The following is a 26,947-nucleotide window of genomic DNA, read 5'->3' as shown; positions in this document are numbered from 1 at the left end:
TCCGTCCTGCTGCTAGGTCACATGTGCCCCCGGACTGCCGCTCCGTTGCCATTGACTACAATGGGGGCGGGGGCGGAGTACCGGTGGCGGCACGGCGAGAGGCAGCCGGACTAAAAGTACTGCATGCAGTACTTTTAGTCCGGCTTCCTCTCGCCGTACACTGCCGTGCTGCCGCCGGAACTCCGCCCCGGTCCCCATTATAGTCAATGGGGACGGAGCGGCAGTCCGGGGGCACACATGAACTAGCAGCAGGATGGATCCGACAGGCTGTTCACCCGCCGGAACAGCCTGCTGGAGTCCCCTGCCGCTAATGTGAAAGTACCCTAATAACCAAATTGGAACTGCTGTTATTGTTCACTTTCGATTTGTCTCTAGATTTTGCCTACTTGGCGACTTTGTTTAACTGAACATGCATTGTAATAGCACAATGGTTTACCAGTTCTGTAAAAACTGACGATCATGAGCATATTTACCATTGTACTTTCCACTTCTACCTCTATATTTGCAACCTGTATCGCCTATGTTGTTGCTATATATTCAAAATGATAATAAAAAGAATTTTAAAAAGTAAAAAGAATGTTGCATAGTAAAATTTGTTAATACTTCCTGGTTTTCTGTGCCGAACAGCTTATCGTATCCTATGTCGTGTGGAATATTTTACAGCAGGCAGATTGTAATGGATCTTACCCGCCCATGGAAACACCAGCTGCCATAAGTGGAGCTTCTGGGTATAGTGTATGCACATGCTGAATGACTGTCTCCAAATCGTCTGTGTTCGCCGCACAATAGGTCCTTGGTGTCTGAGAGAAGAAGTCAGAAGACACTACAATAAGAATAATATACGGTAACTACTAGTAAAAGCCACCCTTAATTATAAAGTTAAAGGCACCTGTCAGTAGATTTGTACCTATGACACTGTTCACTTGGGAGCTGAAGGCATCCATGTTGGTCCCATGTTCATACGTGTCCGCATTGCTAGAAATAACAACGTTTTAATATATGCAAATCAGCCTTTAGGAGCAACGGGGGCGCTATCGTTACACCTAGAGGCCCTGCTTTGTCTGCAACTGCAGCACCCTCTCCACTTTGATTGACAGGAAGAGGTAGTGAAAACACCATAATCCCTGGCCCCGTCAATCAAAGTGCAGAAGGCACTGCAGTTGCAGAGAGAGCAGAGCCTCTAGGTGTAATGGCAACACCCCCGTTGCTCCTAGCGGCTCATTTGTATATATTAAAACCCACATACATGGCTTCAGCTGCTAAGTGCACATACAACAGGCCAGCCAGTTTCACAGGTACAAGTCTGCTGACAGATGCATTTAATATCAAGGACATACAGAAAAGGTAGACTACTCCAATTCTATGTCAACATACATGTAGCAACATTCCATAGCACTGTAGAAATTGTACAGATGATACTTTAAAAGCAAACAAGAAAGGACAATGAGGTTTGTAATATGCAGAGCAGGATTTACCTTTAGGCACACAAGTCACCTGTAGGTGACCCTGCATGAAGAACCCTAATAACTAAGCTTCTCACTCATGATCCACACCAGGAGCCAGAGAGCTAGGGTGCTTTTACAGCAAAGGGTCCTATGAACACTTCTTCCCAGCAATGGGCCTGTGCAAAGGTGTTGCCGATCACCCAACAAACAAACACTTGCTTGTCGTGATTTTCCACCTGCACTGTGACTGTTTACATGGTGTGTTCAATAAAAACATGGTAACATTTATTTCTGTGTGTGTAATTAGTTTAAGCAGACTGTGATTGTCTATTGTTGTGACTTAGAGGAAGATCAGATCACATTTTATGACCAATTTGTGCAGAAATCCATATCATTCCAAAGGGTTCACATACTTTTTCTTGCAACTGTGTATATATATATATATATATATATATTCAGTATATCTTTTTCTGGTGTTTTTTTCACCCATTTTACCGCAGTGGAGATTTCCCAGAGACAAAATTGACAAAAAGTGAAATTCTGAAATTTCATCTCTATTTTCCATCAATTTTTGTCGAACACCTAAAGGGTTAACAAAGTTTGTAAAATCTGTTTTGTATACCTTGAGGGGTGTAGTTTCTAAAATGGTGTCACTTTTTGGGAGTCTCTACTCTAGGGTTGCATCAGGGGGTCTTCAAATGTGACATGGCAGCTTAAAATTATCCCAGTGAAATCTGCTTTCCAAAAACCATATGGGGTTCCTTTCCTTCTGCGCAATACTGTGTGCCCTTACAGCAGTTTATGACCACATATGGGGTGTTTCTGTAAACTACAGAATCGGGGCCATAAATAGAGTTTTGTTTGGCTGTTAACCCTTGCTTTGTAACTGGAAAAAATGGATTCAAATGGAAAATCTGCCAAAAAAGTGACATTTTGAAATGTTATCTCTATTTTCCATTAATTCTTGTGAAACACCTAAAGGGTTAACAAAGTTTGTAAAATCAGTTTTGAATACCTTGAAGGGTGTAGTTTTTAAAATGGGGTCATTTTGTTTTTTTTTCTATTATGTAAGCCTCACAAACTGACTTCAGACCTGAATTGGTCCTAAAAAAGTGGGTTTTAGAAATTTTCAGAAAAATTTGCTTCTAAACTTCTACGCCTTTTAACGTCTTCAAAAAATAAAATGGCATTCACAAAATTATCCAAACATGAAGTAGACATATGGGGAATGTAAAGAAATAACTATTTTTGGAGGTATTACTATCTATTATAAAAGTAGGGAAATTTAAATTTAGAAATTTGCAAATTTTCAAAAAATTTGGGTAAATTTGGCATTTCTTAATAAATAAAATATTTATTTTTTACTACATTTTACCACTGTCATGAAGTACAATACTAGACGAGAAAACAATCTCAGAAAGGCTTGGATAAGTAAAAGCGTTTTAAAGTTATCACCACATAAAGTGACATGTCGGATTTGCAAAAAATGGCCTGGTCCTTAATGAGGACCTTTCATCTGGCAAAACATTGTGAACTAAGTGTCATGATCTGTACAGCGGCACCCAGGGATCTCACTGCACTTACTATTATCCCTGGGCGCCGCTCCGTTCTCCTGCTATGCCCTCCAGTATGTTCGGGGACTTGGTTATAGTAGGAGGAGACTGCCCTTGTTCTCCTGGGCATCTCCTTCTCCCAGGCTGTAGCGCTGGCCAATCGCAGCGCAGAGCTCACAGCCTGGGAGAAGGAGATGCCCAGGAGAACAAGGGCAGTCTCCTCCTACTATAACCAAGTCCCCTAAGTCTCCGCTTACTATAACCAAGTGACCGAACATACCGGAGGGCATAGCAGGAGAACGGAGCGGCGCCCAGGGATAATAGTCAGTGCAGTGAGATCCCTGGGCACCGCTGTATAGATCATGACACTTAGTTCAAAATGTTTTGCCAGATGAAAAGTCCTCTTTAAGGTGAAAAATGGCAGGGTCCTGAAGGGGTTAAACAGTGTAGTTTAGTTGTCATATCTAGTTATTGTAGTATTTCTTAGGCCTCATGCACACAACCATTGTTTGGGTCCGCATACGAGCCGCCGTTTTGGCGGCTCGGATGCGGACCCATTCACTTCAATGGGGCCGCAAAAGATGCGAACAGCATTCCGTGTGCTGTCCGCATCCGTGGCTCCGTTCCGAGGCAACGCAAAAAAAATATAACATGTCCTATTCTTGTCCGCGCTTTGCGTACAAGAATAGGCATTTATATTGCAGGCGCTCGTTCCGCAAACTGCGGAAGGCAGCATGGGAGGCTTCCGTTTTTTGCGGAGCAGACCGCAAAAAACGGCACGGCCGTGTGCATGAGGCCCTACACTGAGGACAGTGAAAGCCACGTGGAGACCTCTAGAGACCCCCTTGTTCAGTCAGGAAGGATTTGATTAGCACAAAAAATGTTTCCCTCAAACAGTTCATTGAAGAGAAAAGATTTCCTTCTAAACCTCCACATATTTCCCCTCCGTACTTCACAGCGAGACAGAACATCTAAATTTAATATGGGATTAACACCTTGGCAAACAGCACATTAAACACAGAGCAGGCGCTTAACATGCCGAGATATTTAAAGCTGATTACCAGATCTGCTCCCACTGGGGTTTATTTCATGAATGCACTTGAGCTGTGTTAATAAGGATTTCATACCGCTTGCCACAAATGTGCATTGTGGTCCCTTGTACTAAATCATTTATTCTCCAGGTTAAAAAAAAAAAAAAAGCTTCCAAAGGTTTAGAAAACGTGTGAAATGCAGGGTAAGGTTGGTGGACTGGTTTCATTTATAGACAAGGTGACTCAGACCCGCCACTAGGTGTGACCGTCACATATAATGATATGACGGTTCATAAAATAGAAAAAGCCCTTCTAGTCTGCAGACTGTAAGCTTTTAAAAGAGTTTCAAAAATTGCTCTGCAAGCGGAGGTATTGCTCTGTCATGCATTACCAAGCATCTGGTGGAGAATCGTAACTCTTCTGAATCATGTACAGTACAGCTCGAAGATAATATACCTAAGCTCCAACATTTCTTAATATATATAGTATACCAGAGCCCTGCCTAGACACAGATCTAAAACATACATTCTGTCTGCCTACAGCCACCACTAGGGGGAGCTTAGACGCTTACTGTCTACATTGAACTCCATAATAAATCCATAAGCACTAAGCTCCTAAACTCCAACTTGTGCTGGCAGACAACATGTTATCATTTAAATAGGACCTGCCAGTTATCCTGACGTCCGTTTTACTGAATACTTGTATGTCACGACTGTGACTGATCCAGACAGGTCTGGGAGGAGAATGCCGCTGCGATTTGCTACTCGCGATAGCTTGTGAGTTTGCTCCGTGGTTCAGGGTATGTCATCCGGGTTTTGCCTTGTGAACCTTTTTGTCCTGACTGGGAGTTTGTAGGCATCCTTCTCAGGTGAGTCCTGTCTGCCACTCCCAGCTACTATATTAGTTTCAGTTTCACTTGCAGTCATTGCCAGATATAGTCCTTACTTCCAGTGCTATTCTGACCTTTGAAGGAGATCGTTTGACGGTATTGCTGTGGAGCTCTGGTCTGGCATGGACTGTCGTTATTGGGATCACCTTCTCTGCTCGTGACTGGATAAGTCTATCTATGTTATAGATTGTTTTTTTGTTGCTGTCTTCCCCTGTTGTTCTCCTAGACGTGAGTGATGGTGACTAGTGCTCCCATCTGCCTTTCCCCAGTCTAGTCTTGTTAGGGTGACTGAGGGTTTAGGCATCCTGCTCGCCACACGGGTTCACACCCCGTCTAGGGTATCAGGGCAGACAGGTGCCAGCTTAGGGTTAGTCAGGGGTGACCGTTCTATTTCCCATCCGTAGATAAGGGTCCCCCTTCCCCTCCGTCTGGTGCGACACGACTGCTGCTGGGATAGCGGTCGTGGCATTGTATTTACGCATTACCAACAAAAAAGATCAATACCACGCCCTGGAAATCTGCCTCTCATTGATCGACGAGTGGATGACTGAGAGCTCTCTCAAACTCAATGGTTCCAAAACAGAACTCCTCTTCCTTCATGAAAACCAAAACAGAAACTCTAGCATGACATGCACGCCACCCACCATCCTTGGACAAACCATTACTCCCAGCACCAAAGTCAAAAACCTTGGAGTCATCTTTGACTCTGACATGACAATGGATGCACAAATAGGATCAGTAGTCAGTGGATCCCATCATCTTCTTTGCCTTCTGCGCAGACTCATTCCCTTCATCCCTGAAGGAGACGCAGCAGCAGTAGTTGGAATAACCATCAATTCCCGACTGGACTACGCAAACTTCCTCTATCTAGGACTTAATTCCAAATATCAAATTTCACGTTTACAAGTTGTCCAGAACACAGCCGCCAGACTGATAACTGGAAAAAAAAACTGGGAATCTATTACTTCGTCCTTGAAGACCCTCTATTGGCTACCCGTGAAGGATCGGATCAAATTCAAGACCCTCTGCCTCACCCATAAATGTACACAAGGGAAAGCACCCCAATACCTCTGCGAAAAAATAAAGCACTACACCCCAGGTCGCCCCCTCCGGTCAGCTAACCAGAACCTCCTCCATATCCCCAACACCCGCTACAAATCAAAAGGCGAATGAAGGTTCGCAGTCCAAGGACCCCGGCTATAGAACACTCTACGTGCGGAGATCCGCTCAGAAGAAAACCATCTAGCCTTCAGGAAGAAGCTCAAGACCCACCTCTTCTGAAAGCACAGGCGGTCATGGGCTGCAAAAGTGCCTTGAGGCGATTTAGTTCGCAATTGTAGCGCTATATAAGTTATTCATTCATTCAGGATAAAAATAACAATTCTGGAGCATCTTTTATCAGAACGCTGCATCGTGCCATTCCTCTGTTAACATTTTCAAATGGGTGTTACCAGTTGGGAGTGTATGTCTCTCACACTCTCACAATGTTGATCCAATGCTGTTTAGGGACACACCCCTCAGACAAAGGGACAGGTAACACCAAGGTGTCATTATATTTTAGTAGGAATAACAGAGGAATGGCATCTTTAAAATATGCTCCAGAATTGTCATTTCATGAGGAATACAAGCACTTACTAAAACATGCATGTAAGGTGTCTGACATTTCCTATTTACTAGTCTAGACGTATAGAGCTCCACGCTCTATAAAGATACAGACATGTAAATTCACCCAGTATTACCAGCAATCACTGTATTATGAACCTTCCTCATCCCGTCAAGGGATATTACATTTCAATCTGACTGCCTGGGAAGGGGCGCATCATCCACATTTAAATAGATAATAGTAAAGCTCAGTGCAGGATGTGCAGGGTGCTGTTTAGGGAGGAACATTTCTGCCGGGGAACCCTGTTTGCAGGTTTCTGGGTGGGACACATGGGGATGTGTCTCTTCATTAGCAGCAGAAGCCTATGGTGTGTGGAGTACCTAGTATAACATTTCTTGTGGCTATTGCAGGGTGAATGCTCATGATGAGAATTCTGACTCCTAATTTTGGGGGAAGGGGGGATGTGTTACACTATTAATAGCCCCCCTTCCCACCCGCTGCATGATATTGTATATGATTAGTAATATAAATTGTAGTTTTGTGCTTTTAAATTCTGTACATAGAGGAGGTCTTAATATATTAGAAGATGTGTCACCTCTCCTGACATGTCTATTTTAGTAAACTCCTTGCATTCCCCATTTAGTAATAATTCTTGAGCATCTATTCTTAGGACAGTATGCTGTGCCATTCCTTTATTAATCCTGTTAATAAGTTATAAACAAATTGCTAGCAGTCTGCAATGAAGGTCCAGGTGGGAGTTAGGGGGGGGGGGGGGGGGATGGGGGTTGTCCCTGCACTGTTCCTGACTCTATGCAATCAGTGCTGCAGTGTCAGCCTGTAGAAGGACACCCCAACTGGTAACACCCCTCTGGACCTTCACTGTAAACTGCTAGTAATTCATTCATAACTTCTAGCACACATAATAAGGGAATGAACATCAGAGTCATAAGAACCAATGCTCCGGAATTGTTATTACAAGGTGGATTCAAGTAGTCAATAAAACAGATATTTCAGGAGAGATGACAGCTCCTTTTTACGTCATTCCCCCCTATAAAAAAAGACACACCTCTTGAATCCACTCCCATTTTTGCCACAACCCCCCGTAAAGGGCTCTGAACATACATTACAAAATCAGTACATCTCACCAGCACAGAATGTTCAATTTAGATAAAGAACGAGTTCACGGTAATGATGCAGAGTTCTGTGGAACCAGACCTAGGATGTTACGGATTGATGATTAGGGCATCTTAACGAGTACCTTTAACGACTACTGAATTCTCATTTATGAGTCAAATGTACTTTTTTTTCTGAGCATTCTAAAGTCTTTCATTAATGCCTATTAAATTATAATATTATATTTAATTTTCAAGCCTTAAACATGTATCTGATCCAAAGAGCGATATTTTTCAAAGCTCCGCATAGAAGTATTTCCTTTAGTCTGCATCTGGTGAAAGGACTGTTAGGCAAATGCCTGGTACTAAGTGCATACTAAACTGCTCTGAATAGACTAAAGTCAAAAGACAATAAAAAAAGGATGGGCTCTGCAGAGCTCTCAGGGAGGGGATGTATGTGGACTGAAGTTTTGTCATTGCCTGCCCTGTGAGATCTGAGAAGATCGGATAGACTTGCAGCAACTGAGTCTATCTGACAGGTCTTTCTATGTTTCCCATCTGTTTGTGGTTGTGGGCAGGATCCCACACTCTCCACAGGTTCTGCTCGTTAGCTGTTTAAGAGGCTCTATTTAAGTCCGCCTCTTACTGCTGACTTTGTGGTTGATATTTTCCGTTGTTTGTGGATCCTCAACTTCCCGCTCGTCTCAAGCTAAGTCCTCCTGTAACCCCTTTTGTGCGTGTGTTGCTTCTAGGTCTCAGAGAGTCGCTGGTTCCTTCACGGTGGAAGGTACTGGCTGTCTCATTCCTCGCTCCCTAAATTAGGGTTTGCTTCAGTGTCAGCAGGGCTTAGGATCCAGAGTATCAGTTCATTCACCAACAGGACTTGCTCATACTGTCAGCAGTCAGGGAGAAGCTCAGAGATTGTTAGGAGGTTACCATTCCCTCCCCCCTAGCTTTGGGGCCTAGTCTGTTTACCTGTTGCTGTTTGTTTACTTGGTGTTCCTCTTATTGCCACTTGCCGAGACAAGTTTCTAGGGTCACATTTTGACTCAAACTCTACAGTGGTAAGGACATTATTTCACTTCTTTAATAATATGACCTATTTTGGTCTTCAGGACATGGTGATCTAACTGTACGAGGCTGCACAGTTAAATGACATGGTCATCTCATTCGATCATCTGAGTCGATCATCTTGGGGTGTTACAGATGTGGCATTACCAATTAGGTATTGTTTTTTTATTGTTTATGGGGGTTATTCACACAAAAAATATTTCCAGGTGTGGGACCCGCACCTATCAGACAATGGGGGCATATCCTAGCGATATACTCCCATTGTCTTAAATGAAAATATCCCTTTAAGGGTCAGGCCTCAATCGTCCATTTCCATATATTCTGTTTCCACATGGTTGGAATTTTTGGTTGGTTGTTTTTTTTTTGGGGGGTGGACTTGTTCAATTTAATAAAATCAGCATACAGGTGATCAGTACACCAATTTACAGGGTTGGGCAACTATTTACCTGTGAGTGATAACGTAAAAATTGAACATCAGGCCTGGCCCTTAATCATCCATTTACATTCATTCATTTCTCTACACGGTTAGAATTTAACTTTTTGGGGACTTTTTAATTTAACCAGCATATAGGTAATCAGTACACCAATACACAGGCTAGGGCAACTATTTACCTGTGATTGTTAAGTTGAAATTTAGCGTCGGGCCTCAATTGTCCACTTCAAACTTCAATTATTCTATTTCCACATGGCTGAAATTTCCTTTTTTTTTTTTTTAGGGGGGGGTTCAATGTAGGGATGTTGCGATACCAAAATTTTGATTCGATTTCGATACCATAAAAAACTACTGCGATACTCAATACCATTTGAAAAAAATATATAAACACCAAAAAAGCAGCGTGCATTCCGCATTTTATGGAACGTCTGTCCCATAATGTCGAATCGCACGGTTTTTAGTTATTTTTTTTTTCTGTTACAGCATTCACCACATAGGAGATTTTTTTTTATTTTAAGTTTTATGTAATATGTTTATTTATTTATTGTTTATATATTTTATTTGTAAAATTGGGAAAGGGGGTGATTTAACCCCTTAAGGACACGGCCCTATTTCACCTTAAGGACCAGGCCATTTTTTGCAAATCTGACCAGTGTCACTTTAAGTGCTCATAACTTTAAAACGCTTTGACTTACCCAGGCCGTTCTGAGATTGTTTTTTCGTCACATATTGTACTTCATGACACTGCTAAAATTGGGTCAAAAAAGTTAATTTTTTTGCATAAAAAAAATACAATTTTTACCCAAAATTTTGAAAAATTAGCAAATTTCAAAGTTTCAGTTTCTCTACTTCTGTGGGGGGCAAGTGGCAGGTGGGGGTCTGGGGTCTGATAGATGGATCAAAGAAAGTTTAGGGTAAAAGTTCATATCTTTTTTCCTAACTAACTTTTTTCCTAACTTTTCCCTTCCTAATGGTGCCTCTCCCTCACTGACCCTAACCTACCTGGGTGGCGATGGGTGCAGGAGGGTGATGGATTGCGATTAGGGGGACGCAGGAGCTGGTGCTGGACGGTGCTGTCGGGTGCTCGTGCAGAATAGGAAGAGGAGGGGAGAGAGGAGCGCAGGAAGTTTGAATCTCGCGCCTCTCTCCCCTGCACCAATCAGCACCCTGGACAGCGGCGTTCAGCACCAGGGCCAGCACCGCCTCTTCAAATCTTCGTACTGTGATTGGTGGTGTAGAATTACGCCACCGATCGCAGTCTTTTTCCGGTTCATCGGGTCACAGGACACCCGAATGGACCGGAAACGCAGAAAACCGCAGGTCTGAATTGACCTGCGGTTTTCTGTGATCGCCGATACGGCCGGCATCCCGTTCCGATTAACCCCCGCGGCACCGGAATAGCGATTTAAAGCCATGACGTACCGGCACGTCATGTGTCCTTAAGGACTCGGGAAACATGCCGTACTGGTACGTCATGTGTCCTTAAGGGGTTAAACTTAAAATTGTTTAAGTTTTTTTTTTTTTACTTTTTATTTAATAACTATTAGCTCCCATTAGGGGCTAGAAACTGGGATCTTTTCATATCTTGTCCTATTCACCCAAATTAGGGTGAATAGGACTTCACACTCTCCCTGCTGCCCTGTGCATAGTACACACAGCAGCAGAGAGTTTACCATAGCAGCCAGGGCTTCAGTAGCGTCCTGGCTGCCATGGTAACTGATCAGAGCTAGAGATGAGCGAACTTCTGTTTTAAGTTCGGCGTCTAAAGTTCGGGTTAGGATTAGCGGAGAATCCCGATCTGGAACCGGATATGGATTCCGACTTCCGTTGTGGTCCGTGGTAGCGGAATCAATAATCGGCCATTATTGATTCCGCTACCACGGACCACAACGGAAGTCGGAATCCATATCCGGTTCCAGATCGGGATTCTCCGCTAATCCTAACCCGAACTTTAGACGCCGAACTTAAAACAGAAGTTCGCTCATCTCTAATCAGAGCCCCAGGATTACACTGATGGGGCTCCGATCAGAAGCTGCCACTGCACCACCAATGAATAAGGAGGAGGGGAGGGGGGACCCTGTGGCCACTGCCACAAATTATTATTATACTGGGGGGGTTTGGGGGGGGGCACACTGCACCACCAATGTTTTTAGCGCTGGGGAAGTGGGGGCGCACTGCGCCACCAATGAAGATAAGTAACCTTTTAATACAAATACAGTAGGTGGGTGCCGGCGGCAGAATCACATAGCTGGCACCCGACCTCTATGACAGGGCGCTGCGATCTGCGGCAGTTAGCACATATATGTGATTACTACACCAATACACAGGGTAGTGCTGAAAAATGATCTGCGAGCGATAACGAATTTAGGCCTAAATCCATTTCTCTTTACTTCTGTCTCCACACATTTCCAATCAAAATTATTATTTTTTTGGGTGGGGGGTTGAATCATATTCAAACCAGCATATATACATGATTACTACATCAATACATACGGTAGTGCACAAAATTATCTGAGGCCTAAAATGTCAGTGCTATGGAAGGGTTCTAAACAAAAGACCCAGAGCCAAAATGTGGGTAGTAGCAGCACCAGCTATCTGGCAGAAGTTGTAGTAGTGGACCGCAGTTGTTTGGAAAGGTGCAACATTATTGTTGAGGAGAAAGAAGATGAGATTGTGGATTGGATGGCTCACTCCTCTCAGTCACAGCAAGATGATGTTGAGGTGACTTCAGAGTCCAAAACATTCCGTGGAGCCAGGGGTCACAGCGTTCCTCCTGCTCCTCCTCCTTGCAGCTCCAGATAAGGCTTTATGTGGAGCCTTCTCAGTCTATTCCTAGAGGGACGCCTTCCTTTTTCCTAACAAGTGGCAAGAAAACTCCACTACACCCTATGGCAAATAGTCAAGAGACCCTATGCATACCTGCGTTGATGGTGGTGCTAATAGTAGCACCTACGCCTCTGGCATCGGCGATGGGGACAGTGACACTGACAGTCGGGGAAAATAGGAAAATGCAGAGCAGGGGAGGGGGCCCCAGGAGCTCATCATGATATCACACAGTCTTATAAAAGCGGCGGGGGGAGGACTCTGATGATGATTGTGTGCTGGACAGGACCTAAGAGCTGGATTTGGGAGCTGAGGAGGAGGCAACATCAGTGGAGAAGGGCGGTGGCAAAAGCAATAAGTGCAGAGGCCACATTCTTCCCAAAAAAGAGCCAGGGCCACTTCTAGTTTGGGATCTGGCGATGCCACTGACACTATGGTTGGGTTAGGCCCAAAACGCAATATGCAATCTTTGTCATCGATACCTTCTTCTTCTCCTGCTTGTCCCCGACTCTATTGAGAGACATCTATAATGGAATGTTTGGCCATGAAAAAACTTTTCTCCACCAGCAATTAGCTTGTCTACAAGCTGAACCCCCACCTGGACACGTTGCTGGCGGTGCAATCACTGCAGTACCATTGTAGTAGTGCTTTGTACTCTCACATGATGAAGAATGTAGGCCACTTATGATTCTCGCTGTGTGGCAAGCTGCACTTCATGGTGGACACCTGGAGCAGCTGTTACAGGTAGGGACAGTACATGTTTTTAACGGCCCACTGGGTCAATGTTTTTTGCGGCAGTGGACAGGCAGCACCCCAGCAACATGGCCAGGTCCTTTTGATAGCCTCCCACTATATCATGTGGCTGGATACTTTTCTGCCTCCTCCTCTATGGACACAGTCCCACCCCCAACAGCAGTAGGGAATGGCGTAGCTCGCACTCCTCCTCCTTCCTATCAGATGTGTCAAGTCAAGCATTGCAACTCTGTGTTGGAGCTGATTGGCCTGGGTGACAGTACCACACCAGCAAGCAGTTACAGCTAAAGTGCATCAAGCAGCAAACATCCCGCTGGCTGTCACCCGGCCGACTCCAACTGGGCAAGGTGATCAGCAACAATGAGCAAAACATCCTGTCCGCCCTGAACACATTCTCCCTGCATGACCTTTTAAAAAAAATGCTCTGGCTTGCGCAAGATGCTTGCAATGTCCTCTTTTCAGCCATTCTGACATAGTAAGGAACGCTCTCCTGGACTTGCAGCGTCTGCAATACACTGCAACAATACCGCTTAATCCACGATGTTCCAACTCGCTGTACGAGTGGCAGAAAGCCATGAACAAATTTTTCATGCACCAGACCGCCTCAGCAGGGAGCATGTGTTGTTTCCAGGTCAGGCAGTGGTAGCTCATGCCATTCATGCTCCAGTTGTCCCTAATCCCTCTCATATGTATTTTTGAAGAGGAGCTGACACTCATGCAACAGGTGGCAACATAGGGGGAGGAAGAAGAACAGCTAACGCATCTTGCTGTCTGCCCTTTAGCTCCCATGGTGGAGGAGGAGGTGCTGCCACTTGAGGAGGAGGAAGAGCAGTTGGAGGAGAAAGAGGATGATGATGATGATGACGTGACACTGACCATGACACCCAAGCGTCTCATTGGGGGGCAGAGGTGGAAAGAACTAGCTCATTGGGTACGGTGACCAAAATGCAGACCTATAGACTTGCTTACTTATGCAGTGACAGGCGGTTTGGTGACATCAAGCAGTCTGATGATTACTGTATAGCCATGCTTTTAGACCCTTGCTATCAAAGCAAAATGGAGGAATGTTTTACTTTCACAGAAAAGGAGGAAAAATACCTGTTTTCCAGGAAACACTGTGTATGCAGCTTGTGGCGAGCAGATGCCTGCCGCCAGCATATTTGAAAGGGAGATCCCTCTCCGCCCTGTGCTGAGGCACCCCCCTCCCGCCACCAGGAGCAGCAGAAGCCGCAGCAGCAGCCATTTCAGTCTGATCCCAAACTTTGGAGGGTCTTTGGCGCATACCCTGTTCCCTAACACCTTGGATTTCAGGGCGGGCAGACTGGAACAGTGCCCCAAACTGGCACAGCTAACTCTCTTTCTTCTTTGTTGCCCTGTCCCCGGTGTTATCTTGGAGAGGGTTTTAAGTGCCGCAAGGGGCGTGGTGACACCCAAGCCTGGATGGGGGAGGATTTTCACACTATCCGGCTAAGGCCGATGAATAGATCTGGCCTTGCTGGCGGTGCCCCATCTTGCCACTGTTGCTGCCTGCCTGCCTCCATCATGCCATTTCCACCATTATGCTACTGCAGTGGCCTTCCAACCATCATGTTCTCTATGGTTGCTGCCACCATCATGCCACTGCGGTGTCCTGCCAACCATCATGTTCTGTACAGCTGCCGCTGCCTCCATCATGACACCGCCTCCATCATGCCACTGCTGCGACCTGCCCACCATCATGTTCTGTATGGCTGCTGCCTCCATCATGCCACCGCAGTCATCATGCCACTGCTACGACCTGACAATCATCACGTTCTGTATGGCTGCTGCTGCTTACATCATTCTGCTGCCTGCCTGCCAACAGGTACCATATGGCTGCTGATGCAGCTGCTGCTACCTCAACCGCAGCTGCTACTTTCTGCTAATCCTCTACTGCCACCATATTAATACAAAGCATCTGCCACTACTACCACTATTACTACTACTACCCATAGACAGCCTTGTATGTTCCATGCTATGCTGCTTCTGCTGCTACTATTGTAGCCGAATGCCACTATATCGTACCCTTTCCACACACACGCTGCACTGCTGCTGCTCCCAATTAAGGGTCCATTCACACATCCGTGTGTGTTTTGCAGATCCATGGATCCGCAAAACACGGACACTGGCAATGTGCGTTCCGCATTTTGCGGCCCGCACATCACCGTTGACCGCACTATAACAGAATATGCCTAATCTTGTCCGCAATTGAGTAGGACATGTTCTATTTTTTTCTGGAACAGAATTGCGGACCAGGACCTACGGGTCCGCATTTCTGGATCCGGGCAGCACATCATGCGCCCCATAGAAATAAATGGGGGGGGGGGGGGGGGGGGGGAGAGAAAAAAAAAAATCATAAAAAATAAACAAAAAGAGATAAAGAAGCAAGATGGCAGCAGCTAACAGACTATGGGGGAGGTTTATCAAAACTGCTGCAATGGAAAACTGACAGTTGCCTCTAACAACCAATCAGGTTAATCCTTTTATTTTCCGAAGGAGTTCTGAAAAATGAAACGTGGAAACTGACTGGTTGCCATGGACAACTGGGCCAGTTTTCCGTTGCACCAGTTTTGATAAATCTCCCCCTATATGTCCTCAGCTCCACAAGGTGAACATAACTGATGGTCAAACTGATGACCACGTTACTACTATATCATTTATTTTAACTTATTATACTTTAAAGCCCTCTCCCATTTTCTTTTCTATCGAAAACATATACTGAACCATATTAGTCTGGCATATACCAAAACAACATACTTTAGGTGTATACTGGGTGCACTGGACCGTATGAATATGTTCAGTGTGTGCACCAGGAGCTTTCCCGACATATCATCCAAATGTAGAAAAAAGAAAAAGAAAACTGTGAAGAACTACATCACTGTAGTGGAGAAAATGCTTACCAAGAGATCTTCCCCAGAAACACCTCGATTATTGAAAACAACACACCTAAAAAAAAAAAATTAAGATTATATAAATATACACAAGTTTGTAATAAAATAAAACAAAACTGTATGATTATGGTCATAAAAAAAAACGGGGGGAGATTTATCAGAATCAGTGCTTAGATGTCCATAGCAACCAATCAGATTCCACATTTCATTTTTGACAGCTCCTTTGGAAAATGAAAGGTGGAAGCTGATTGGTTGCTATGGGCAACTAAGCCAGTTCTACTTTACACCAGTTTTGATAAATCTCCCTCAGTGTCTGATGAGGGGTCTTACAGTACCCTGTGCAGAAATCTCAATGAACCCTGACTTCCACTTCGATTATGGCCCTCAGTTTACCACAGAATCCAAACTTCTACATTGGAATTGTAGATTTTTTTTCTCATTTATATAATGTATTCATATAATTACCTATTTCTATGTCAATGATATATTTGTAAGTAAAATATCAGTGTTTACTGGAGGGTCCACCTCAGACATTTACATCAAATGTTACACAGTAACCTGAATACCAGGGGTATTTGTATGTGAAATGAGGCCTTATTCTAAAGTTATTAGCCTACCATTACACCCTGTGGAAAATCAGTTTCTATTTTCAGTTGCTGTTGGTCACATCTTGCAGTGGAGCCTTATAATGTAGGAAGCCTCATTGATAAGAACAAGGGGCGTGGTTAGTGTCACATGACCTGCTGATGTCAGGGCGCATCTCACTTCCCTAAGGCAGGATGGGTCAGTAGTTACATGACAAACCAGGAAGTAGGTTTCAAACATGATGGATAAGAGAAAACAGCAAAAGATGTAAATAAAAAAAAAAAAAACAATCCAAGGAGGAATGGGAGCCAGAGAAATTTCTGAAACTACACTTTAGGGCTCATTCATTCACACGACTGTAGTTTGGTTCCGCATCCGAGCCGCATTTTTTGCGGCTCGGGTGTGGACCCATTCACTTCAATGGGCCGACAAAGATGCGGACAGATGCGGTGTGCTGTCCACATCCGTTGCTCCGTTCCGCGGCCCCGCAAAAAGAGTCATGTCCTATTCTTGTTTGTTTTGCGGACAAGAATAGGCATTTCTATAAAGGGCCATCCATTCCATTCCGCAAGTTTCCGAAGGCACACGGGCGGCATCCGGGTTTTGCGGATCCGCAATTTGCAGACCGCAAAATAGGGCACGTTCGTGTGAACAAGCCCTTAGAACGAAAAGTAGTTTATGGCACAACCCCTTTAAGTGTAACTGGCATTTTGGTTTATTTTTAATATAGTGTAGGGACAGGAATGCTCAACATTTTTGTAATCTACTTTATTAGGGAAAGGTGCTTATCTTCACTAGAAAGCAGGGTGTAATGAGACTCCTTAGCAACAGTCTAACGCTGCGTTCACACCTGAGCGTACTGGATGGAGCGCTCTGTATGCGCGATTGTATGCGCGTTTACAATCGCGGCTCTGGAACAAGCGAACGCCCATTGTCAAGCGTTCCCGGAAGTCTATGTACGGGAACGCGCGACAAGACGCCCCAAAGAAGCTCCTGTACTTCTTGGGGCGTCGGGCGTTTTACAGCGCGATCGTACGCGCTGTAAAACGCTCAGGTGAGGACCATTCCCATAGGGAATCATTGGTTCTTGCCTATTGAGCGTTTTACAGCGCGTAGGAATGCGCTGTAAAACGCTCAGGTGTGAACCCAGCCTCACTGAGCGTTGCTAAGGAGAATCGGTTGTCAGTGTTCTAATGGGCATTGAAGACGACTACATGGAATATACAGATGCAGGCTTCTCAGCCTGCCTCTTATCTCACTACCCAAGCCCCTGAATTCCTGTATGTCACCTCTGTCCCTGTGTCCCTGACAGCTCTATACTTTTCTCTCTTCCCTGTGCTTCTCTGCTAGTTACTGAGAGAGCAGAATGGAACTGCCAGTACTAAGCACTGACAGTAAGAGTAATGTTTCTGTATACTGTACCCACTGTCAGTGCGGCTAGTCTCCTTCCCACACTCAGTAACTAATAAGAAAGAGAGAGGAGACCAGACTACCTGCGATTAGCGCTGACAGTAAGTGTACCAAGTCCCCGTACACCGCGGATATTGATGATGGACTTCTTAGCAACGCTCAGAGTGTTATTAAGGAGACTCTTTACACCTTAATAAAGTACATTACAAAAATGCTGAACATCATTGTCTCTAGACAATACTAAAATACTAAATATAAACCAATAGAACTACAAAGCATAGGATTTGGTGCTATGTAACATTTAAAAAAAAGGAGCCCTAACCTTGGTGTCGTGGATTATAAAATTGTACATAGAAATGAAAATGGTGTTCAAATATTGGCACTTACTTATATCTAACAAACTGCTGTGGAGAAGAAGCGCCTAAAGCATTTTCTGCTTGTTCCTGAACCAAAAGGACTTGAGGAAATACTACAGAGACTCTGCGGATCTGTTCCCTTTTTGTCTGTGAAACAGCTAAGGCTACTTTCACACTAGCGTTCGATCGGATCCGTTCTGAACGGATCCGATCGTATTAATGCAGACGGAGGCTCCGTTCAGTACGGATCCGTCTGCATTAATAACTTAGAAAAAATTCTAAGTGTGAAAGTAGCCTGAGCGGATCCGTTCAGACTTTCAATGTAAAGTCAATGGGGGACGGATCCGCTTGAAGATTGAGCCATATGGTGTCATCTTCAAGCGGATCCGTTCCCATTGAACTTACATTGTAAGTCTGAACGGATCCGCTCGCCTCCGCACGGCCAGGCGGACAGCTGAACGCTGCAAGCAGCGTTCAGCTGTCCGCCTGTCCGTGCGGAGGCGAGCGGAGCGGAGGCTGAACGCCGCCAGACTGATGCAGTCTGAGCGGATACGCTCCATTCAGACTGCATCAGGGCTGGACGGAGGCGTTTGGGTCCGCTCGTGAGCTCCTTCAAACGGAGCTCACGAACTGACCTATGAACGCTAGTGTGAAAGTAGCCTTAGAAGGCAGGGCTTGGATTAACAATCGTTTTGTCCTATTGAGCACAGAGTAGAGAAAGCAGGCCCCTGCTGCAGCCAGTTGTCTTACTGCCAGACACAGGATAATAAGGAGGAGGAGAGTGACATAGCTGTGGGAGGGAGACTTGTGATATTTCCATTTTTATTTTTTGCATGTTTTTTATGTTTATTTTTCATTTAATATTTGATATACTATGTGACCCACAGCTACTAATTTTTAGGGTATAAATTTTTATTGTTAAATGGATTACACTTATAGATTATTATAGATTTAGGGGGCGTTATTTTAAAGGGAATCTGCCACCCGTTTTATGGTGTCCTACCTAAGGAAAACATAAACTAGTGACAGATCCCCTTAGCAAAATGCTAGGTCACTTTCTTTAACTGACCCAGTCCTTTTGCTAAAATTCTGTATTGAACAGCTCTAACACATGCCGATAAGTCATGAATATTCATGAGCTCCTGATTTTCTCCTCCCCCTGCTGCTAATTCAGTTGGAAAAAGCTGTCAGTCAGAGGGGCGGGGAGCCAGAAGCTCATGAATATCAGGACTTGTTGGCATGTGCCGGAGCTGTTAGAACCTAGCAGCATAAAACTGGTGCCAGATTCCCAAAATAGTGGAGTTTTAAAAAACTTTTCAGAAGTGGTGAGAAAAGTGGGCATGGGTACGGCGGGGATCAGGCGGCACAGCATGTCTGACACATTTACCTATATTCACACCAATATTTTGGTGTGAATAAAGAGAGAAATCTACGGCTGCAACGAGGCTGCCATAGACTTCAGACTGTCGCATGGCAAGGAGAAGGATGCAAGGTCGCATACAGTGATGGCGCAGGGCGAATCAAGACTGGGGTGAAAAAAGACGGTCTTGATAAATGTCCCCCCTTAATCTTTATAGATAAATTTGAAAAAGCAATTTACAGCATCAAAATGTTCTAAATGTGTAAAGAATAATAATTTATTAATTCTGTTTCCCATATTTTCCGAAATCTCTGTATATTTCATCAGCTATCACTGTGTCTTGCAAACAGCATTCCGGATACTCATTTATAGAAGGATATCCGCCATTTATGAAGTACCGGCTTCTACTGGAATGACAGAGCATTAATTCAGCGTCATGATCCAGTGCTTAGTCTTGCGAAGGCGCCAAAAGAAATGTGAAGTTGAAAGCATCGCTGCACCATCTGCTGTGTGGGTGAGATGCTTATTATACCAAATTGTATCTTCTGTATAAGGGATCATTAATATACTACGTACACCTTCACTGGGACCAGAGACGGGACACGGGGATTTTGGTTAACTTCTGACATGGTATGCAAATTCAGAAAAAAACTGGAATAACACTATCTATTTCTAAGGCCTCATGCACACGACCGTAGTTTTGGTCCGGTAAAAGAAGCGGACAGCACACCGTTTGCTGTCTACATCCGTATTTTCATTCGGCCGCACCACAAAAAAATAGAACATGTCTTGTTCTTTTCTGTTTTGCTGACAGGAATAATATTTTCTAACATAGTGTGAGACCTGCGCAAAAGGAAAATGATGGATGCACATGGTCGGTATCCGTGTTTTACGGATCCACAATTTGCAGACTGCAAAAACAGATACGGTCGTGGGCAGGAGGCTTAACTCTGGGGAAATAGACAATGCAGAAAATGCTGATGATACTATATTATTAACAGACACTTGGACCATGTAGACCAGGGGTGCACAACGTTTCCTGGTTGGGGGCCACATTGCCAGACTGAACCAATGACAAGAGCAGAAATTAAAATTTAAAGGTGTATTAACAACTGAAATATTGTACTTATGGCATATTGAACACACATTATATACCATTAATGTCTAGTTACACTTCCAGGACTCCCATCTAATGGGAGAAATACATGAAAAATATATGTGAGCAGCCACAAGACATAGGCATACATGTCTGTTACCAGATGGTTGGGGCTGCACAGAATGGTATCAAGGGCCGCATGTGGCCCCCGGGCCGCAGGTTGTGCACCCCTGATTTAGACGAAGAAGTGATCTTGATGACGACGGCTATGCTTTTAGTGGTACACTGATATGGAAGCAGCTCTGAAGACGTAGGGGTAACTTCCCTTCTATTATCACCCACGCCTGGACCCTAGATCACTGTTACACTGTAAGAAACAAATTTAGAATTTAATGGTACAGTCACACAGACGGATTTTCCAAGGCTGCATCCGATCCGCAGGCCAGTTTATGCTGTGGATCTATTGTTGCATGTGGATAACATTTCTTAAGTGAACACTGTTTTAGGCTATAACAGTGTATTAGGGCAGCGGTCCCCAACCGCCGGGCCGCGGCCCAGGACCTTGAGGATTGTTTGCCAGGCCGCGGCGATCAGGGCCGTCTTTAACGCGGTACTAATGAAGCGCTTCTATTATGGAGGCGCTTCATTAGTACAGGAGGACCAGGAAGCGGTGAAGGATCTGTACTCACCTCTTCCTGGTCCTCGGCTCGGCTATCGACTGTGCAGGGCTGCGCACAGCATGAGGTCGCTCTGTGACCTCACACTGTGCGCCGCGATACACAGCTGAAAGCAGAATGAATAGGATTGCGATGGTGACCAGGAGCAGGAGAGGTAAGTGTTTTTTTTATTTTAGTTTATTTGCGAGGGCTGACATAAGGGCTGATGGCTGACCTGGGGCTGAGATGAGGGCTTATGGCTGACATGGGGGGCCGATGGCTGACATGGGGGTCTGATGGCTGACATGGGGGTCTGATGGCTGACATGGGGGCTGATAGATGGCTAAATGTTGGGGGTCTGATCTGAGGTCTAATTAACATTGGGGGTCTGATTGCTGGTCTGACCTGAGGTGTAATGAAATTTTTTCTTTCTTATTGTTCTACTCTAAAACCTAGTCGCCTCTTATATAGGGCGAAAAATACGGTACAGTGCAGCAGAGACCAGTGCAGAAGAGACCCTAGTCAGTTTATATAGTCGTTATATATTTTAATATGCACCTTGTGTTTTGCTATGCGCGTGAATCAGTCAGCGCCAACTAGCACCCCCTAAGCCCTGCCCCATCCCCCCCACCCAGTCCCTGGGAAAATTGTCTTGCATGAAACTGGTCCTTGGTGCAAAAAAGGTTGGGGACTACTGTATTAGGGTGTATTCACACTGAAGATTTCCAACACATAATCCATGGCAGAAATCTATGACTAAAATCCAATGATGAGCCGGTTTGTCACGCAGGAATCTGCACATGGTTTAGCCTAATTTCAATGGAACTAATCCGCATATGGCTACACAGCCAGAGTTTCCGTGCAGATTCCTGGCAAGAACTTTTTTTGTGACAAGGATTTAAAATCTGGGGGTAAATAATTCAGAGCAGAACTATGGTGCAGATTTCCATTGAAATCAATGGGCAACAGAATACACTCACAGAATCCCTTTGAAAAATATGCCATGTCAACATAGGGGGTCATTTATTAAGAACACCGTTTTAGACGCTGGTCTTAATAACCCCTGCGCTGGTGGATCTGCCGAAGTTATGAAGAGGCGCTGGCCTCTATATAACTTCAAGCGCATCCACCGCTGGTCTAAATGTAAGCCAGCTTCCTTGCTAGCTTAAAATTAGAGCATTTTCTATGCCTAAAACAGTTGTAGAAAATGATAAATGAGAGGGGCCTACCGACCCGTCCCCATCCCCCTCCCTGCCCACGCCCACTTTTTTACACCTGGAGTGAATTGGGAAAAGTTGCAGATTGCGGCACAAGTAACTTTTGCGTCTCAATCTGCACCAGAAATCCGCCTAATATATATAATGTATTTCTGATTGTATCTGAAATGACCCCCATAATCTCATGGAGCTTCTGCAGACAATTTTGTTTTGACACACAATTCTCTAGTAAAATAACTGTATTACTGTAGTTGCTAGTTACCAGCCACTCCTGACTGTTATACGTAAGGACTTGTTTTATCTGTAAGTTTTAAATCTTCATTTTCTCTTATTTTGGATGACATTTTGGGGCTTTGGAACCAATTACTAAACTTACAATAGTCGTCCTGGACCAATTAATATTTTAACTTGAGAATCCGCTGTACTTACTGTATAATACTTACTGTGTCAATAGTCTAGACATTTTTGAGCATGGTGATACAAATTGTGTTTTTTTTTTGTTGATTATTATTTTTACATGTAAAATTGGGATGATTAGAATTTTTAATACTGTTTTTTTTTTTTGGGGGGGGGGGTTAGATGTTTAAGGCAGATTTAACCACTTCAGCCCCGCTAGGTGAAACCCCCTTCATGACCAGGCCACTTTTTACACTTCGGCACTACACTCCTTTCACCGTTTATCGCTCGGTCATGCAACTTACCACCCAAATGAATTTTACCTCCTTTTCTTCTCACTAATAGAGCTTTCATTTGGTGGTATTTTATTGCTGCTGACATTTTTACTTTTTTTGTTATTAATCAAAATGTAACGATTTTTTTGCAAAAAAATGACATTTTTCACTTTCAGCTGTAAAATTTTGCAAAAAAAACGACATCCATATATACATTTTTCGCCAAATTTATTGTTCTAGATGTCTTTGATAAAAAAAAAATGTTTGGGCAAAAAAAAAAATGGTTTGGGTAAAAGTTATAGCATTTACAAACTATGGTACAAAAATGTGAATTTCCGCTTTTTGAAACAGCTCTGACTTTCTGAGCACCTGTCATGATTCCTGAGGTTCTACAATGCCCAAACAGTAGAAAACCCCCACAAATGACCCCATTTCGGAAAGTAGACACCCTAAGGTATTCGCTGATGGGCATAGTGAGTTCATAGAACTTTTTATTTTTTGTCACAAGTTAGCGGAAAATGATGATGATTTTATTTTTTTTATTTTTTCTTACAAAGTCTCATATTCCACTAACTTGCGACAAAAAATAAAAAATTCTAAAAACTTGCCATGCCCCTCACGGAATACCTTGGGGTGTCTTCTTTCCAAAATGGGGTCACTTGTGGGGTAGTTATACTGCCCTGGGAATTTAGGGGCCCAAATGTGTGAGAAGAACTTTGCAATCAAAATGTGTAAAAAAATGACCGGTGAAATCCAAAAGGTGCACTTTGGAATATGTGCCCCTTTGCCCACCTTGGCAGCAAAAAAGTGTGACACATCTGGTATCGCCATACTCAGGAGAAGTTGGGGAATGTGTTTTGGGGTGTCATTTTACATATACCCATGCTGGGTGAGAAAAATATCTTGGTCAAATGCCAACTTTGTATAAAAAAATGGGAAAAGTTGTATTTTGCCAAGATATTTCTCTCACCCAGCATGGGTATATGTAAAATGACACCCCAAAACACATTCCCCAACTTCTCCTGAGTACGGCGATACCAGATGTGTCACACTTTTTTGCTGCCAAGGTGGGCAAAGGGGCACATATTCCAAAGTGCACCTTTCAGATATTGCAGGCCATTTTTTACACATTTTGATTGCAAGGTACTTCTCACACATTTGGGCCCCTAAATTGCCAGGGCAGTATAACTACGCCACAAGTGACCCCATTTTGGAAAGAAGACACCCCAAGGTATTCCGTGAGGGGCATGGCGAGTTCCTAGAATTTTTTTTTTTTTGTCACAAGTTAGGGGGGGTGATCAATGACAGGGGGGTGATCACCCATATAGACTCCCTGATCACCCCCCTGTCACTGATCACCCCCCCTGTAAGGCTCCATTCAGACATCCGCATGATTTTTTACGGATACATGGATACATGGATCGGATCCACAAAACACATGCGGACGTCTGAATGGAGCCTTACAGGGGGGTTATCAATGACAGGGGGTGATCAGGGTAATCAGGGTGATCACCCCCCTGTCACTGATCACCCCCCCTGTAAGGCTCCATTCAGACATCCGCATGATTTTTTACGGATCCATGGATACATGTATCGGATCCACAGAACGCATGCGGACGTCTGAATGGAGCCTTACAGGGGGGTTATCAATGACAGGGGGTGATCAGGGTAATCAGGGTGATCACCCCCCTGTCACTGATCACCCCCCCTGTAAGGCTCCATTCAGACATCCGCATGATTTTTTACGGATCCATGGATACATGTATCGGATCCACAGAACGCATGCGGACGTCTGAATGGAGCCTTACAGGGGGGTTATCAATGACAGGGGGTGATCAGGGTAATCAGGGTGATCACCCCCCTGTCACTGATCACCCCCCCTGTAAGGCTCCATTCAGACATCCGCATGATTTTTTACGGATCCATGGATACATGTATCGGATCCACAGAACGCATGCGGACGTCTGAATGGAGCCTTACAGGGGGGTTATCAATGACAGGGGGTGATCAGGGTAATCAGGGTGATCACCCCCCTGTCACTGATCACCCCCCCTGTAAGGCTCCATTCAGACATCCGCATGATTTTTTACGGATCCATGGATACATGTATCGGATCCACAGAACGCATGCGGACGTCTGAATGGAGCCTTACAGGGGGGTTATCAATGACAGGGGGTGATCAGGGTAATCAGGGTGATCACCCCCCTGTCACTGATCACCCCCCCCTGTAAGGCTCCATTCAGACATCCGCATGATTTTTTACGGATCCATGGATACATGTATCGGATCCACAGAACGCATGCGGACGTCTGAATGGAGCCTTACAGGGGGGTTATCAATGACAGGGGGTGATCAGGGTAATCACCCCCCTGTCACTGATCACCCCCCCTGTAAGGCTCCATTCAGACATCCGCATGATTTTTTACGGATCCATGGATACATGTATCGGATCCACAGAACGCATGCGGACGTCTGAATGGAGCCTTACAGGGGGGTTATCAATGACAGGGGGTGATCAGGGTAATCACCCCCCTGTCACTGATCACCCCCCCTGTAAGGCTCCATTCAGACATCCGCATGATTTTTTACGGATCCATGGATACATGTATCGGATCCACAGAACGCATGCGGACGTCTGAATGGAGCCTTACAGGGGGGTTATCAATGACAGGGGGGTGATCAGGGAGTGTATATGGGTGATCACCCGCCTGTCATTGATCACCCCCTGTAAGGCTCCATTCAGACGTCCGCATGTGTTTTGCGGATCCGATCCATGGATCAGTAAAAATCATGCGGACATCTGAATGGAGCCTTACAGGGGAGTGATCAATGACAGGGGGGTGATCAATGACAGGGGGTGATCAGGGAGTGTATATGGGTGATCACCCGCCTGTCATTGATCACCCCCCTGTAAGGCTCCATTCAGACGTCCGTATGCTTTTTGCGGATCCGATCCATGTATCCGTGGATCCGTAAAAATCATACGGACGTCTGAACGGAGCCTGACAGGGGGGTGATCAATGACAGGGCGGTGATCAATGACAGGGGGGTGATCAGGGAGTTTATATGGGGTGATCATGGGTTTATAAGGGGTTAATAAGTGACGGGGGGGGGGGGGGTGTAGTGTAGTGTGGTGTTTGGTGCGACTGTACTGACCTACCTGAGTCCTCTGGTGGTCGATCCTAACAAAAGGGACCACCAGAGGACCAGGTAGGAGGTATATTAGACGCTGTTATGAAAACAGCGTCTAATATACCTGTTAGAGGTTAAAAAATTCGGATCTCCAGCCTGCCAGCGAACGATCGCCGCTGGCAGGCTGGAGATCCACTCGCTTACCTTCCGTTCCTGTGAGCGCGCGCGCCTGTGTGCGCGCGTTCACAGGAAATCTCGCGTCTCGCGAGATGACGCATATATGCGTGACTGTGCGCCAGCCTGCCACCTCCGGAACGCACATGTGCGTTAGGCGGTCCGGAGGTGGTTAAAGGGGTTGTCCGAGTTAATTTTTTGTTCTTTGTATGTCTCTAACTAATCAAATGTAACAGCTTTACCATGCACTTACCTTATCTGCAGTGGCTGCTTTCTCAGATTTCACTGAGGGTCACATGACCTGTGATGTCAGATTCTCTCCCTGCTCTGATAAGGTTTCGTGCACAAGCCTGAGAGAGCAGATATGTGTCTGTACACGAGACGTCACTGGGCTGGCCACGTCCCCCTGCACTGGCTGCTGCTGTCTTCTCTCTCCCTGGATTCTTCAGGAAAAACTTTAACCCCTTCAGCAGCACAGACCCAGGGCTGAAGGCTTTACTGAGTAGCTGCAGGCAGTGAGGAGACGAATTCTAGGCACAGGATCTGACCGACTGGAGGAGTTCTGCAGAGCATTGCACAAGAACAGGTAGGAGGAGGATCCTGTGTGTATTAGCAGTGTCATTGTAGAGCTGGGACTTGTAGTCCTACACATACAACATGCTGCTGAG

The 26,947-nt window shown here is 45.0% G+C and overlaps 1 protein-coding gene across 1 annotated transcript in view; it reads right to left on the bottom strand.

Annotated features, from left to right (window-relative positions):
* ABHD3 (abhydrolase domain containing 3, phospholipase) overlaps positions 1–26,947 on the bottom strand; it is a 99,476-nt gene that overhangs the window by 30,169 nt on the left and 42,360 nt on the right. Inside the window, exons 4-5 of the mRNA XM_044295289.1 lie at positions 15,632–15,677; positions 688–800 (exon numbers count right to left, since the gene is read on the bottom strand). Coding sequence (XP_044151224.1) covers positions 688–800; positions 15,632–15,677 — 159 coding nt within the window. The remainder of the gene's footprint in view (positions 1–687; positions 801–15,631; positions 15,678–26,947) is intronic.

Source organism: Bufo gargarizans, chromosome 5 (assembly GCF_014858855.1).
Source record: "Bufo gargarizans isolate SCDJY-AF-19 chromosome 5, ASM1485885v1, whole genome shotgun sequence".
NCBI lineage: Eukaryota > Metazoa > Chordata > Amphibia > Anura > Bufonidae > Bufo > Bufo gargarizans.
The sequence above is the reverse complement of the archived record's forward strand: the minus strand, read 5'-3'. Positions and strand labels throughout refer to the sequence as shown.